The sequence below is a fragment of the Trichoderma reesei genome (genome assembly GCF_000167675.1).
Source record: "Trichoderma reesei QM6a unplaced genomic scaffold TRIREscaffold_8, whole genome shotgun sequence".
NCBI lineage: Eukaryota > Fungi > Ascomycota > Sordariomycetes > Hypocreales > Hypocreaceae > Trichoderma > Trichoderma reesei.
In genome coordinates this window covers 565,545-582,692 of record NW_006711155.1, presented here as the reverse complement: position 1 = coordinate 582,692, position 17,148 = coordinate 565,545, and the positions used below count along the sequence as shown (strand labels likewise).

At 52.6% G+C, this 17,148-nt stretch overlaps 3 protein-coding genes across 3 annotated transcripts; 1 reads left to right on the top strand and 2 right to left on the bottom strand.

The window, feature by feature from the left end:
• Positions 1 to 2,752: 2,752 nt before the first annotated feature.
• TRIREDRAFT_77552 (uncharacterized protein) lies at positions 2,753 to 4,714 on the bottom strand. Its single transcript, XM_006964900.1, has 4 exons — positions 4,163 to 4,714; positions 3,858 to 4,090; positions 3,224 to 3,802; positions 2,753 to 3,168 (listed from the first exon to the last, which is right to left on the bottom strand). The coding sequence occupies exons 1-4, from the start codon at positions 4,681 to 4,683 to the stop codon at positions 2,768 to 2,770; spliced, it is 1,734 nt and encodes a 577-aa protein (XP_006964962.1). The 5' UTR covers positions 4,684 to 4,714; the 3' UTR covers positions 2,753 to 2,767.
• A 1,616-nt stretch (positions 4,715 to 6,330) lies between these two features.
• On the top strand, positions 6,331 to 6,984 carry TRIREDRAFT_41149 (uncharacterized protein; the record flags this gene model as incomplete). Its single annotated transcript, XM_006964805.1, has 1 exon — positions 6,331 to 6,984. A coding segment is annotated over one exon (654 nt), but the record flags the coding sequence as incomplete, so codon positions are not given.
• Positions 6,985 to 13,494: 6,510 nt separating this feature from the next.
• Positions 13,495 to 15,915, bottom strand: TRIREDRAFT_35777 (uncharacterized protein; the record flags this gene model as incomplete). Its single annotated transcript, XM_006964799.1, has 5 exons — positions 13,495 to 14,478; positions 14,535 to 15,097; positions 15,156 to 15,255; positions 15,326 to 15,742; positions 15,814 to 15,915. Coding segments are annotated over 5 exons (2,166 nt in total), but the record flags the coding sequence as incomplete, so codon positions are not given.
• Positions 15,916 to 17,148: the final 1,233 nt, after the last annotated feature.

Below are 17,148 nucleotides of genomic sequence, written 5' to 3'. Positions count from 1 at the left end.
TTTATGCAAGCAAGTAAACACAATCCCAATCACTCTGGGCCTAAGCCAACTACGATAGACTTTGAGTCTTCTTGCCATCAAACCAGACGAGGGCGTCGGCTGCTATACCCTTCTGGCCCTCGTCGCCATCTGCTCGCACCAAGGGCTGGGGCAGGGCTGTGATATCTCTCTGCCAGCCTACAACTTGACCTATCAACAACCGACGGCCACGGTACACCTGCGATACCTGGCATCTCGTGCAGACACAAGGATGCTTGCCATGTATTGCATCTGTACGTATGGCGTATGGGTGCCATGTCCTCGCCCACGCCCGGAGACTGGCTGAGAATAGGGGGAAGGGGGCGTGTTCAAAAGGCAAGGAAGACGTCTATAGAATATTTCCCGCATACAGAAGGCACAACACAATGGCCAAATTTCTATTCCCCGTCGGTTTGTGTTTGCCGCCCAGCTTACTGAAATCAGCTAGCAAGAGGGTATACATAACTCCCAAGGGATGAGAATCTGAGGCGTGAAACCAAGAAAAGAAAAAAAAAAGTGAAAACTATCATCCTGATCTGGGATGGCCTCAGCAAGAGAAAAGGGGGGGGAGCCTGTACGAGGCAGCTAATGTGGCTCTACATCTCGACCTGTATACAGCTACCTTATTCCAGTGCTCCATCCTTCTGACAAGCATTGACTAAACTGGATCTCACAACCAATGTCCTGCAATAACACGTACCATCACGGGCAGATAGAATGAGGAGATACAACTCCTCCGTACAAGGTACAAGCGCTGCCACCGCCATCATACAGTGCGCCTCTTTGCTGTCAAGCCCCCGCTACCCGCGATTGGACACGGGCTGGAGTGGATATGCAATTGTATGAGGGAATTTCGACAGCTCTTGGGCCCTCCCCTGGCGAGAAGGCGAGCCTGTTCTTGTCCCTTCTCTTGCCCTCCGCTATTGCATCACGGCGGGACATGGGCTTACCGCATCAAGGATCGCTTCGGGGGGCGTGAAGCTTGCGAAAAGTGCCTTCAGCCCAGGTGAAGAATCCAGAACGCAGCGAATATGACAGTTTCAGTCAAGGTCAGAAGAGAGGCATTACAAAGTAAAAGAGCAGAAAAGTTTTCATTCGTTCAACTCTTATTCCCTCAGCCTTTCCTGTCCGTCTCTAGCTAGCCAGATGCTCCGTGTATTAACTCCCCGAAGCCGTGCCTCTATCTGTCCGTCTGTCAAGTGTCACCCCATTCTGGCAACCCGCGTGTAACCTCACTACAAGGGCAAAGGCCCCGCCGTATGCAATATGCAGATGCCTCGTTTTGCCATTCTCCCGTTCTGCGGTTAAGAGGTCAGAAGGCCTCCCACCTCCATTTCTCTCCCTCTCTTGCTCTACTCTTCCTTCACTTCGCTTACATATGACTTATTCTATCACACTTTCACCGTGTTTGTCATCATCCAAAAGGCATTCTAACAGTCTGATGCGGAAGATTGGCTCTGTAAACATGAGATAAATGCCGCATCTCCCATACTAATCCGTCTCCTCTCTTCACTTACACATTCTGCGACTACTATAACCTGAACCCCGTCTTTTCGCACCGATTACCTCCATTTTGAAGCATTTACAGTACGGCATTATTTCTTTGGGTTGAAAATGCCCATTCCAATGATTTTCTAGCTTGCCATGCGAAATGTCTGTGTGATCTATCAACTCATGAACACGGGGCCTCAGGCCATTAATAAGGTAACCCGTAATGCGACATCTCTTCTCTTTGTTCCTTCTCTCTCTATATATATACCTATACATATAGATTGATCTTTGTCTCTCGAATTTGAGCCCGTGTGTGAACAATTGTCCAATATCCTGTGCTTGCCGAACTCATCCTTGTTAGGAGATATATGCCACTCATTACACATATACGCACTCATTAGTAAATCAACCTGCTCATGCTGCACTATGGTCATTCTCATGAGATTATCCCTCATTACACTCCCATAATAAAAGAGGTTCGTCAATCTTCCTCTTTCACGATGTTATTCCTATGATTGGATGAAACCAGAAACGAGGCCTTCCAAACGAACATCTCAGCGCAAGAACAATCGTCTCGCAGTCTACATCTCGTCATACATACACTGCTGCCAATCACCCTCGAGACAGTTCTCTCCACAACAAACCAGGGAGTCACCGTACAGTACTCGTAGAAAGCAGATGAAACAACCCAACCCATCCCCATCCGATCCACCCAAAATCCTCAGATGCATCAAATGCACGCAAAACACCCTTGGCATCGTAACCCCATTCGAAGACCCCGGCCGGCTTGAAGTGGAGAAGGCTGCCGCACACCTGTTCGGCATCTTCCGAGCCTTTCTATTGGGCTGACGGCCAAGGCACAGAGACTCAAAAAATAGAGAAAAGAAACATCTACAAAGCAAACAACACAGATCAAACCCTTTGCGGTAGAGACATCCCACTAGCCAAGAGGAAGCAAGAGGAAGAATTTATGAGAAAGGAATGAATGACTAGGTCGTATTAAATAAGTATATATTTCAACTATGGACATACACTGGGTATTTCTGTCCCCTCTTCTTCTTCTTTTTTTCCTTTTAGAACTGTTGTAGACTGTAGCGCGTGCCGGGCATATATAGCGAGTGGTATCTAACATCAATAAGAACACCAGGCCCTTCATATGCACATGGGCGTTTTTTTGTGAGCTTAGATTGCAAATGTAAACATGACCCTCCCCCTTCCATCCATCTTCCCCCCATGACGCTTCCGCTCCACCTCCGCTTTACGCCTGAGCTGAAGGAGACCTGGGAGCATCGCCATCGGCAGAGATCTTGGTAATAACCTCGGAGTCGACGCCAGGGCCGTGGGACACCTCCTCGTCGTGGTGGTGAGCAGCGTAGTCGTCCTCGCCACTGAGCTCCTCGAGCGTCTTGCGGGCGGTCTCGGGGATGAAGATGGTGGTGAAGCAGCCGAGCAGCATGAACAGGGCGTAAATCTCCAGCACGTGGTCCATCCATGGGGCGGCGTTGTCCTTGGTGGCGCCGCGGGTGCGGAGGGTGGCGATGGCGCCCTGGCCGATGATGGAGCCGATCTTGCCGGAGGCGGCGGAGATACCGTGGGAAGTGGAACGGTAACGCGTGGGGAAGACCTCACCGGGGACGACGAAGGTGGTGGTGTTGGGGCCTGTAACATGTTAGCTTATGGTAGTATATGATATCGAACTGTTATGAATGCTTACCAAAGTTGAAGAAGAACTGAGCAAGGACGTAGATGGCAAGGAGGCCGTTGGGGCTGATGTGGTTGTAGGCGAAACCCATGACGATGAAGAGGACGGTCAGGATGGCAAAGCCACCAAACTGGATCGTCTTGCGGCCGAGGATGTCAATAGTGGCAACGGAAACCCAGTATCCAGGAACGGCGCCGGCGAGGACGATGATGATGTTTCCAACGGCGGTGTTGTACAGGTAACCGTAGACATCGTCGACGCCCTTGGTGGAGTAGCCAATGACATTGAGAATGGTGCCGTTGTTCAGGGAGAGGCCGTAGAAGGCGACATCGAGGCAGAACCATGAGCCAGCGGTACCGAAGAGGAGGAGGAAGTTCTTGAGCTTGCCGTAGTGGTGGAAGAAGTCGCTCAAGCTGGCACGGGGGACCTGGAGAGACTCCTGGGCAGCCTTGGCGGCGGTGATGCGGGCGATCTCGTCGGGGTGGCCCTCGCGCTTGCCGGTCATGTAAGCCTTGACGTCGTCGCCGGCCTGCTCGACGTCACGGGCGATATCGAAAGTGTAGCGAGGGGTTTCGGGGATGGTCAGACGGTCTACAAAGGAGAGTTAGAAAACCACCGATCCTCTTCAACATGATGATTCACTCACAGTAGAGGGCAATGCAGGCGGGAACAGCACCGAAGCCGATCAGAGTGCGCCACATCTTGTCGACGGCGAGCTGGCAGACACCGCTGCACTCGGCAATAGAGGCGGCAGAGGACAATGATCCCTTGAAGCCGAGAGTGACGAAGAGCATGACAAGGGCAGCAGTGAGCTGGCCGAGACCCTGCATGGCAAAGACTGCGCTCATCATGGCACCACGCCACTTGGTAGAGGCAAACCTATCGTGAGATCAGATCAGCAAAATCATTTTCTCTCTCTTGAAACGCTTGAACTGGAGATCAAAGACTTACTCGGAAGTGATGATGGAAGAAAGGGGATAATCACCACCGATACCAATACCCATAATCACACGCCAGAAGATGATGAGGCCAATGACATCGCAGGCAGGCGAGCCGCTGGTCAGAGCCTGGCCGATGGTCGCAAAGATGATGACAATCAGTTCGAGACCGTACATGCGCTTACGACCGACCAGATCGGCCGCGATACCGAAGCCAACCTGGCCAATGACGGTGCCGGCGGAGGTGGCGAGCTTGATGGCGCTGTCGGACGAGGTGGGCATGGTGCCCTTGCCCTGGTAGAAGACGATGCCCAGCATGATGGTCAACATGGAGGCCGTGAAGATGTCGTACGAGTCCGTGAAGAAGCCGACACCGGCAACGACGACGGCGCGGACGTGGTACCAGCCGAAGGGGGCCTTGTCGATCTCGGCGAGGGCCAGGCGGCGGCGCTCGTTGAGATCCTGGACGTGGAGGAAGTCATTGTTGTAGTTGTGGTAGGCGCTGTTGCCTCCAGATGTCTTTCCGAAGGCCATTGTGAAAGGCCTTGGGGGATTGTAAACTGTTTGGCTTGATTGTAAAGAAGAGAAGAAGTAACGGGGTTAAAGAGAGACAACAACAACAACAACAACACAAGCTCAATATCAATCCTCCTCCAATGGGGAGAGTAGATTGAAAAGACAAGGGAGTCTTGAGCGCCTGTGGTTGAAAAACAAGACAACAGAGGAAAGATGAAAGAAGAAAGCCAAGATATTGTTATCGACAGGCCCCAAGGGAGTTATATACAACAGTAGCAGGGACCGTCATGATTCAAGTCTGGCACCCGAGCAGAATCAATTTAATCATCTTCAGGCAAACTTGACCCATCATGGCCCGAGTCCTCGGAGCCTTTACCCAGCCCAGTCGACCGAAGGGGCCAATATAGCACCAGTTCCTCACACATTAGTGGCTCGCAGTCGTGCCTCCGCGAGCGGGCCAAACCGATAATCGCAGACGCGAGTGCAGCCTCAGACGGAGATGCAAGGACAGGGCAGAACGCAGAGGATTAGGCACTCCGACGCTATCTGGGCCTGTCCATTGGCTGCAGATGCTTGTCGGGTTGTTGATGAAGAAGAGGCCAGAGCATGGGCGATGTCGTGGTGGTGGTTGTGGAGGATCGACCAATGGCGAGCGGCAGGCCCAGCACGTTGTGTCGTGTAAGCCATCTGATACGGGGGGTTTGGGTCGCTCCACCCCGGCATCTGCATGCAACAGATATGGCATGCTTAGAATCTCCTCCGGCCGCCGTCAAATGTTCTTCAGCTGGATTCTGGGGGACGTCCAACGCCATCATGGGTCCTGGCTATCACGGCACGTTCTGCAACAGAGCCAAGACGTCCCAACTGCCCTCAACGACGTGTAGCTGAGCATCGTGACAGCGCCCTTCCGTCCTGTCCCCTCGGCCATCTGAGCCCGTGGCCTGTCTAGTTTCGAGACCGAGACTGACCCTGAGGCGGGCGGACCCGGTCGGTTGCCCGTTTGGGACACCGATGAGGCCCCGGATCCGATCCGTCTTCAAGCCACTATTCGCCTGCTCGCCCCCCCTTGTCCACTCTGGCTAACCCTCCCAGCCGTCGCCGAAGCCTCACTCGAAGCCTCCTCCACGCACGATGCCTGCATTGTCCACGTGCTCGCATCGAGTGTCTGCGGAATCCTGCCTGCGATTCAGCTGCAAAGACGGCGTGGAAACCCACTGCCCTGATAGAGCCACATGGGCAATATTCCTCGTGCAGGCTGCTGATCAGTTCCATATCCACGCAAAGTCCTGTCAGCCATGCGCCGGTCCCCTGGCTGCAGTGAGCAGCTTTATTTTCAAGGTTGATTTTTACCTTTGAGTCTGAGTCTGAGTTTTTCCTGTCCTCCGTTTTTGTCTGATTTCACGCTGCGTAACAAGGGGTGAAAAACAGAGAGATCAGTCTCACCTTGTGCCGTAATTCTCGAATCATTCCAAGCAATCTCAGCACTAAGGTAGTAGCACAACCGAGGGGTCAATCTGTGTACATTTTTTTTTTTCCCTTTCCCCTCTGTCAGGTCCTCACGACTGAGCCTCAGTTTCAATGTCACTCACCACGCAAACCCAAACCATGGCAGCCAAGCCAAACAACGACGCAAACACCTCTAAAGAGGCCCCGGATGGCCTGCCGCCGCTCTCGTACAGAGTCGTCACGGACGACGGCGAGAAGCAGGAGGCGCTGCGCCTCGTCGCCGACAGCATCGCGCAGCAGCGCCAAACCGCCTCGGCCGCCATCATCTTCCACCCGCTCTGTTTCGCAGGCCTGCTCGCCATGTGCGCCGGCACATATCACCAGTACCAGCACGCCGGATACGGGACCGTCATGACGATGCTTTCCGGCGTCGTCATCGTTTACCTGTCGTTTGTTCGCTTCTACACCTCGGGGTATATCCAGCGGGCGGAGTCGTTCCGATGGAGGGACTTTATCACCGGCCCTGATGGCAAGGAGGACACCGTCATTGCCGCAGTCTACGGCGACGATGTCATTGGCGTCGTGGTGTTGAGGCTGGAGGGAGACGAGCTTCACAGAAAGAAGAACAAGGGCGGCGCTCAGGCCAGCAAAGCTGGTCGAGGCATCATCCGCGCCTGGACCACCAAGCTGCGATACCGAGGCAAAGGCGTTGGCTCTGATCTCCTTCACTTCGCGGTTCAGACGACCTTTCGTGCGTTTGGCCCAGACGCCAGCGTCGAGTTCGACCCAAACCACCCAAACAGCACGCATCCGCTGCCCGACATGTTTCTTCGACCCTTCAAGAGGCGCCAGCAAAAGGCCGCCAAGGCGTTGAGACAAGCATTGAACCACCAGGGGACCCCGAAATAGAGCGGGTTTTGCTCACGCATCTTGTAACATAGCAGTATCAGTTCCTATAGATTTAATCATAATGATAACATCATGGCATTTGCGCTCTGAATCCAACAAAGTACTCTGGTGACACGGTTTTTAGACAGAGGTGTTCATCTACAGATACCGCTCATACACCGTCATCAGGCTTCAGTGCACATCCCCGTTCCTCCAGGCGGAAATTATCATCAGCACTAAGGAAGACGTCTGTTAAACCCGTATAGCACGATGCACCACTCATTGACCAAGCAATGGGCAATTGGGCATGCGACACAATGGCAGGATGGCTGAGCTACGGCGGCCAAGACACTTGGCGATGGGAGCAGCCAGAATCACTTGGCGATGGGAGCAGCCACATGCCGATGGCCATCTTGAGGACCAAGCCGATATATCCGGCACATTCCCGGCCTTCTGTTCTTTTCTATCTCTTCCTTTCCTTCTCCTTTGTTCGAATTCTAGACAGGTTCTGCGCTTATTGGGGTCGTCAAAAGGTCTTTGGCTGGAAGAATCTGTTTCCAAAGAGGCTTGATGGTGGCGAGAATCGAGTCGGCATTACAGCCAAAGCCAATCCAGAGCTTCAGCACGTGGGAGAACAACGGCAGCCACAATATCGAATCGCCAGATCAAACTTCCGGCCAAGGCTGCGGGCGTCAAAGAGGACGGATCTTTTGCCAGTCATTCTCCATCTGGGGCTCCGGTAAAACTAATAGCTCGCCCACGTGCATTCCGTCTTGAGAGAGCTGGTCTGGCGGTATCCACAGCCATCTCTCACTCGAAATGGCACTATCGACGGTGACTATCCCGTGCATGATGAGCTGATGAACTTTCCAAGTCTCTTTCTTTCCATACATCAAATTTCTATCGATCAGGGCAACCTTGGGCGGTAGGAAGAGACTGGCTGTGATAAGTCTTGGGCATTAGACAGGCATTCAGCTCATGCATTCCATCTGTTGAGACCGATTGTGGTGCAAGCGGCCGTGGACAATCATCTCGAATGATCAGAGCCCGGTTTTACTAGCACTTTCAACAAGATTGCTACCATAGACAAATTACTGAAGCGCAGAGTCGAAATTGAAGAAGGAAGGTCTGAAGAAGGGGCTTCACCACTGGTTTCACCCCCGATGCCTCCTCGAATAGTATCACGTAGCACTCGGTAAAGTACATACAGAACAGCTCGAGTCCCACTAGAGACATCTTGGTCAAAGATCCGAAGCGGATTTCCCAATCTCACTTCGAGCCAAACCGTTCCCCGTATCCCCGCACATAAAGGAATCGTTTCCCACTGTTTCCACGACGGCTGTCGGCGCGGCGACCGAATGGTCACGGTAAAATATTCCCTCGCCGCGCCCCATCTGGCCTAATTTCGTGCTCTTGTTGAATGCCTCAGGTTCGACCGTCTAAGCGTTGACAGGAGCAATATCCATGACTTATAATGCCGCTGGTTGCCGTGGTCATCTTGGTAGATGCTGGCTCAGCCGGTCCAGGTAGCTATGCGTCAAGACGGAATTCCATTGTAACGGATAGGACAGCAGAAGGAAAACTTTGACAAGTGGCGCAACCCAGAACGGGCCTGTTGTTCGAGCGCTAGAACATTGGCGTTGGCGCTGCTATCGTAAGGTATGCCCTGAGAGTATTCCGTAGGCTGAGGGACATTTTCTGGTTGCCCTAGCTGAGGGTGTGTTCGAGGCTGACTAGGTCTTGGTCTGTCGGCGCGACTGGCATGGCCGCGTGGCTGCTGAATTTGCTATGATGACATGACGAGCTGAGGGCAATTCATGTTAGCCCATCGGTTTCGAGGAGAGGAGGGGAGAAGGGCAAGAGATTGAGCTGTTGTATAATCCAGAGATCATCTCCAGTGTAGCGACTCTACAACAGACATAAACACACTTGACAGCTTGCCCATGGTGAATTCGAAACCAGAGCAACAGAAGCAGCTCGACGAGCCGTTCTTCGTATTTGATATAGGCTTTTATGAATTTCTGCCTTCACACACACACAAACACACACACACACACACACAACACACGCAGACAAACAGCCACGATGCCAAGCATTTCACTCGGGACCCTCCGTCAATCTCCTGTTGCTGCATTTGTCGCCCTTGCTGGTCAACGATGCCTGTGATAGGCCAAGAGGGCAGCACTACCCAGATCAAGGGACGCAGTTAGCGGCCACTAAATGGCCTCGCTGCCGAGCCCGCTTTTAGGTGTTTAGGGCTGGGAGGTTGTGCCCTGAGATCGGATACCTGTGAATAGTAGTAGCAAGTTCCTCTCTCTCACTGACCCTTTTGACTTATGATCGAAGCGTCCGGGCTTCAAGAAACTCGTGATTTCTTATGTTGGCGTACACTGAGAAGAGTTCAGAGTGCCGCTCATACTCGGACGTGAATCCTCCAAGAGACTGAAGGCGGGGAGGTGAGACAGAGGGAGGAGGCCAGAGGCAGCTCGCTTCAAGGGGGCGTGGGCGTGTTCCTAGATGCCAAGGCCTCGCTTTGTGATAAGCTCATGGCAAAGTATGGGGAGGCAACATTGCTTGCCATGCCACATGAGGCGAGGCGTGGGCAGCGATCCGGTTCGACAAGGGACGAGGAGCCGTCATGGGTTCTGCTGCAGGCGTACCTATGCAGGAAGATGCAAGAATATGCAATTATACGCTACAGTGCTCCAGCCTCGTGCGTAATGGTCCAGACAGTGCGGACTCCCTCGAGTCGGCACTGGCCCTGATGGGCTCGCCAAAGTCGCGGGTACGAGCTGGGGGGGTTCGCTGACGGGCATGGCGTAAGAGCTGCAAACAGCGGGCAAGCTTCCACCGGCTGGGCCCCCAGAGCAGGTGTTCTCTGGTTCTACCTCTTTTGCAGCTGTTTGTGTGTCCTTTGTATGTCGTTCCGTATTATCATATCAAGCGGTCAGCATGCAGGATAGCAAGTGGTAGCAGTCATACACTGTTTGAAGCAATGCCTTACATGCCTACACAACACAGAATGCTCGCATTCAACCTACCTACGTACATGTATACACCGTAGCATCAAAGGGTACCTATTGCTCGATACTGATAAGGCCCTGGAGTAAGACCACATGCAAAGAGCCAACTTAGAGACTTGTCTATGAGAATCAAGTCCATCAAATCACTTACACGTATAGAATGACCATAGACAGACACTGCCAAAGCAAAGACATGGAGTAACAATCTTGTTCAATCCACCAGTCCACCAGCCCACCACTTTGCCCGACTTACATACACCAGCGCCAGCTGCTCGTTCCCGTCAATGGCAGCACATCGACCGGTCTAGACACGGTAAACCCCAAACAGCGAAAGGCCCCTTCACCGCAACAAAGCACACAGAAACCGGCCAGCACAGCCCTGCCCCGGCCCCAAATCCAAATGCCTCATACTACCTACACTCATGCTCACACGGATGTCAGAGAGAGGGAGGCCTCCTCAGCCAAAACCAAACAAGCGAATAAGCAGCACCCTGTGACGTAGGATGACCGACTGCCCGCCTACTCGCATCGAGCCCGGTCTCCCCCCTCTTTCAATAATGCGAGAGCCTCAACGAGAGCCCGCGTTCCTACGTCTTTTTCTGTCGCTTTGTCGCAACTTACTGCATGTGGAACTAATGCAAAAAGACCCTGACGACCGCTTTCTCCTTCTCGCCAATCACACACTCCGTAATTATGCATTTAGCAACCTGCTCACCTCCTCTGCCGATCCCCATACTCCCGGCTCCCTGTTCCGCGTTTAGTGCCGTGCCTTAAGAGAAAAAAAAATTCGAAAAAGAATACAATAATATCCTAATGGGAACTGGAGACGGGAATTCCCAGCTCAGCAAGCCACAAGTGCCCTGGACGTATATCGCTCATAGATACACCGAGCAGATGGTTCATCCACGATACTTCCTCTCTGTTATGACAGGACAAACACCAGGGCTAACTATCGCGCCCACCCAGGATGGCCCCCTTACGCCTCGACGCAGCTTCGACCAAAAGAAGGAGACGAAAAACTATTCAGCTTCCCACACACCTCTCGTCTTGACGTGTTATGAATCAATCCGTTTCTCTCACTCCCTCGACATGTCTAGGCCTCGGATGGATCCAACGCCGTGGTATGACACGGCGAGTAATATCAATGCCGTCGATTCCAGACTTGGCATAATGGCCGCACCGCATGTGATGATGATTTACTTCCTAAAATGGTAGTTCCTTGAATATCCGCTCTTCTGCCAGAAAGAAACGAGCAGAATCAAATGCTGCTCCATGCTGGGGAGTTCTGTAGCTGCTACCTCTCATCCCCCATTGCCCCCCCTTTTCCAATTCACAGAAGTATTAGATGGAGCGTTTGTTCTTTATCCCAACGTATGCCCTACACAAATAGGCACAAGATTTCCTCCCAAGCGCGTTAACCGTTTGGCCCTTATCTCTCATTCTAGCATCAATCCCGTTCGAGGCGTGTCCTGTCCAGACGTCTCAGGGGGGGTAGGGCCCTGGCTTTTCCTTCACCGTATCTCCATCCAACCTGTCTGCACACAATCATACCAGAAGCCCATCCGCTTGGGGGCGTAGAGCGGCAAAGATGAGTCTCCTTCTTCATTCTGAGTCACCGTACTTTGTCAAATTCAATGTTTGCTCGTCTCTTGCCTTTGGCAAAACTCCCACTCGATGCTGATTTTCCATTGTCCTCTTTAAAAAAAAAGAGAAAAAAAAAGAAGAAAAAGAAAAGGGCCGTCTTTGATTGTCTCGTTTGCGAACAGAACAACAACACATTCCTTTCACGAGGTCAGGGGCAGGCCCATGTCTTGGGAGTGCACAGCTCCAGACCAAGCCAACAAAAAGCCCTTTCAGACTATTTGCCATCCAGAGAAGTGCCTCCCCCTCAAAACCGTGTCGAAATTGGGAAATCAACAGTTGGCATTCCACCAACCCCCTATACACATCAAGATCACAGATAGTCCATTACCTGCCTTCGAGATGCGTTTCAAGACGTCCTTGTCAACAGTCCTATTCCTCCCTCACCACCAAACCTCGGGCAACTAGGACTACGGTTCGAACAGAGGTTAAGGCAACTTGGTGTCACAGGCAAAAAGAAAGCTTGTGTCTATAGAAGCACAAGGCAACCATTCTTTTCTCTCTCTGCTGACATTTCTACAGGATATAGCTCAAGAGACAACCTTATTCAAACGTCCCTTTTTCGGCCGATCCCTGATTCGAAGATCGAAAGAAATTCAAAACCCGGACGAACCCTTATACAAACATTGACCGTAACGGCCAGCCCTACTTCATAGATTCGTACAATGGCTCTAGCCAAAGGCACGCTCAGCTCTTCAGGGCGAAATGTCTTCTCCGTTGCGTCTGTGTCAGTGCTGCAAAGTTCCAGGCTATATGATATCGAACTCCATGCGCAACGGCCGACTTCAACCAATGTATTCATTAAGGAATCCATCCAAACCTCAGCCAAGGGGGATGGCGGCATTGCACCTGGGCGGGAGAGAGTCATTGTAGTTTGACTATGAAGTCAAGGGCCATCAGTCAGCCCCAGCTGTCACTGTTGGAGAGCTAGCTATGAAGTCTTGGCCGTCTTCTTTGTATTCACTTCTTCTCATATCTAGAGTCATTTCCATAGCTGTAAGCTTTCCTAAGTAAACAAGACTTAACCACCTAAGTAAGTAGGATATTCAACATCTTCCAAGAGGATTTGCAGGAATAGATTCCTCCGAATCCCTTAATACGCGGCTCAGTTCTGGCCTATCTATACGACCGTCCCATGCTCCCTTTGAAACAGAATTTGAACTGAGACCGGATAAAACGCCATCTCTCAGCAGAGGCAAGGAGTCCGACTGCAATCATACGAAGCAACAGATGGAGGTGAACACCTCCGAATTCGTCACTTTGTACATTGGGCTTCATCTACATACCAAGGTCACCGTACGAATCAATTGCTACTAAAAGGAACCATCAGGTCAAACGAGAACAAGAAAGTAGTATTGTCATGTCATCAACTCATAAGGGTATAATATCAGGTGTGCAGACCCATATTTGCAGCTATACAAATAGACAAAATTCCGAAGCATTGCATAACGAGACATCATGACCATCATGACGAAGCAGCAGCATCCAACTTGGCCTGCACAACCAGCAAATCTGTCATCACGCCGCTGGCGACAAAGTGAGCAGCAAGAGTACCCAGACAGCCCTGAACGTCCTCCCTCGGCCTATTCGCCAGCTTGCCTTCGTCCAGCTTGATGCTTCCGCCGCGGCTCAGCACCACCAAGGTTGGGTTCGCAACGTCTGACTCGTTGGCGGTGGGAGCGGCGTTGGCGAGGTTGAGCAGCTCCTCCACTGTAGGGGCGACGGAGAGCTTCTCGACCTTGATACGAGTAGACATGCTCTTTGGAATCTCGGCCATGACGGCATCGAAGATGTTCTCGCCGGCTGACGCAGACTTCTCGCCAAGCTGGGAGACGTTGATGATGGTCGCAGTCACGCGCTCGCGCTCGAGCAGCTGGAGAACCAACCGAAGGGCAAAGTTGTCGTCGCGGCCTCCAAAGTAGACGAAGAAGATGTTGTGAGTGCGAGGCACCAGGGGCGCAGTCGGGAACTCGCGCCGAGAAACGTCATACGAGTATTGCCGGCGAAGCCTTGCTTGCTCCTGGCCCTCCTTCTTGCCCGTCTTGACATCGTCTCGGCTGCGTGTGAAGAAGATGCCGACATTGTGATCGATGGAGCGGAGGACAGACTTGACAAACGACAGATAGTTGGACGCAAGCCTATCTTCAACATCTGCGGATGATATTATCTGCGCATCTCCCATGCTGCCAGTCTCGGTCCAGGGCATGAGGAGGAGATCCGATCCCATGTTGGAAGAGCGCGAAACGAGGGCATCGGCAAAGCGATCCTCGGGCATGATGGCGACCTCGCCGGACGCTGCAATGTTGTGGAGCTGGCCGACGCTGCGGAAGATGTTCACGACGGGGTCGTGTCTGGTGTACTCGTCGACCTGAGCGACTGTCATGACGGACGAATCGCGATCCGTCAGTTCGAGGAGTCGAAGACCGTGAGCTCGGACCGGCCCCTTGACTACGTCTTCATAGCTCCTCTTGGAGCCTCCCTCCGACGTTCCGCTTGGCGTCTCTGCCGCATGAGAACTTCCAAACAGCGAAAGAAGGTTGAGCAGCGCAGGCATGTTGTCCAGTCTAAGGTAAACAAGCAGCCGCCGGACTCTCTGAGTAGATGTGTCTGTTCCAGGAGTGACGGTCACTTGGGTGATAGGAGCACCAGTGTCCCAGTCAATCTCCCCACGCTTCCAAGCAGCAATCTTCTTCTGATACCAAGGGGGGTAGAGAAAGGAGACGGCTGGGGTCGTCAAGAAGGTGGTGAGAAGGGCCATGACGACGAAGATGGTAAACGTCCTGACGCTCAAGATTTTCGCTTGCAGACCGATATTCTAGCACACGTCAGTACAGCTGTGATTGCCAAAGGTTCCCTTCTTCATCAACTCACCAGCACAATGAGCTCCACGAGACCCTTGCAACTCATCAAGACTCCAATGGAGAAAGACTCTCTCCAGACCAGGCCATTCAGTCGAGCCGCTACAGATGCACCAATGATCTTGGTGGTGAGGGCAACGATGGTAGTAGCAAACACATAGCCCCAGGCCGTTCCGTTGTTGAGAAGGCCCAGGTTGGTGCTGAGACCGGAGAGGGTAAAGTAGAGGGGCAGGAAGATGGAACCGACGAGATCCTCCATCTTCTCGATGACGCGAATGTTGAAGCCATGCTCACGCGGAATAATCAAGCCGACAACAAAACCTCCAAAGATGGGATGGATCCCAATGATTCCGGTGAAGAAGGCAGAGGTGAGGGCGATGAGGAGAATCAGGGCAATGGAGCTCTGCGAAGGGCCATTCTCGATATTGTTGGTTTTCCGCAGCACAAATCGCAAGACAGGCTTGACGACAAGGACAAGGAGGATGATGTAGCCAATGGCCACCAGCAGGATCCAAAGCGCCGTGATGCCCTGCCCGGCATTGACCAGGGCGACGCAGAGAGCCAGCAGAATCCATCCTAGAAGAAACATATTAAGAGCCATCCAATAACGGAAAATAAACAAGCCAATACTCACCTACGACGTCGTTGGCAACGCCCGCTGACAGAGTAATGACACCAACTGGCGTATCGAGCAGCTTGAGTTCGGTCAGGATACGGCAGAGCACTGGGAAAGCCTAGAGATTGCAAAGGTCAGATTCACGAGATGGACAGTGTGCGAAGTGGACTTGTCGGAACAATGCATACAGTAATAGCGACCGCGATGCCGACGAACAGCATGTAGGTGCTAAAGTCGATGGGCTTGATGCCGGGATCGTCGCGGAAGGCGTTGTATATGCCCCAGGCGAGACCGCAGCCAACGCCAAATGGCAAGGCCAGACCAGCAAAGGCGACCGAGGTGGCGACGCGCCAGTTGCTGAGGAGAAATCGAACATCGGTCTCAAGACCAATCATGAACAAGTAGAGGACCAGACCGATGTTGGCGACAAGAGTCAGGTTGGGAATCGAGGCAGCGGGGAAGATGGCCTCTCTGAATCCGGGGATGTGGCCCATCACCGAGGGTCCCAGGATGATGCCTCCAATGACTTCGGCAATGACTCGGGGCTGGCGGATCTTGGACAGAGGCCAATGCAGGATGTGGCAGATGATGACGATGAGGCCGACCTATATGCGCTTGTGTTGGTCACCACAGCATAGGTAACGACAACGGTCAATGGGGGCCATGATTGACTGACCTGGATGATGAAGATGGTGAGAGGGTTCTTAGGGTCGTATTCAGACGGGTTTGCCCCCTCCAAGATACCGCCCTGCGGCGCAACCCGGACGGCGGTCGAGGTGGGCACGGCCGACGACGTTGTTGCAGTCGCCATCGTGAGAAGATTATCTTAGACCAAAGCTTTCAAAAACACGCAAAGTCGAAGCGAGTCGCCTCGATGAAGCTCCCACGGCAGCGCAAACGGCCTGCGGAGCGTGGGCCAACAGACGACTTCGATGATATCGCCGCTGTAAGCCTCTCAGATGGGTAAAGACAAAATTAGATAACTGAGATGAATTCCAATCCTTCTCAAGCAGAGAGGAGAGGATGATGAAGAGAGAAAGAGAAAAGGCGGAGAGAAGGCTCGAGGCTGGCGTCGGCGACTAAATGATGACGCTCAAACGGACAAACCTGGGCGGTTTAGCAGCACCTCGAACTCTCGAATGCTGTCCACAAGGGTCCTCTCCGCTATTCTGTTCACTAGACCACCCGCTGATCAGTTGACAGGGCGGGCACGAGCACGAGCCAGAAACGAGGCAGTTTGGTGGAGGCTTCGGGATCCGTGGACGATGCTTAGCGCCACGGCAGACCTGGAGATGGCTTTTTGGATGGTCCTGGTGCTGCCATGTGATGGCCGAGTGCGCACTGTGTCCTGGGGAAGCAGTACTTTCAAGGGTTGTGTCTTGTCTGCTTTCAGGTGAGGAGAGTGAGTGAGTGAGGTGAGATGCATCCAGCCTGAATGTCTTGGTTCTGAGACAGCGCAGATCAAGATGTCATAGCTTCATAGGTATGTTGGATTGTTTGGATTGAAACAAGATATGAATGACAGGCGAGCCGTACTATTTAAACAGATTTGATTCATGAGGGACGTTGTGAGAACCACGAACAGTAAAAGGCTAACACAGCAGCCGCCTCCGTCGTGTAAGCGCATTGTCGAGCCCGAGGCCATGGCACCAGAGCAGCTTTCCCTCTTATGACACGCCACAGGCAGTTACAATCGTGCTAATGGTATTGGCATTCCTGCTCGTGATACCCTGGCATCCTGCGAGCCGTAGGCAATTGGGCATGCTCCGGAGCTTGAACCGGGCAGCGAGCTGGTCGTAAGACACGCCTCGACTGGTTATCTATTGGCCCCCAAAAAGGATTCGTGCATATCGTCACAGGCATGGGAAGAGCGCAATCTTGTCACATTGACAATGCCACTACTAGATTGACAGCCGTGAAGCAACAGTTGCAACCAACAACCGCGCTGAATCGTACACAACCCATGACATCCATGCTATCGCGCCATATTCCCTCTTTCTTCCTTCCCCAT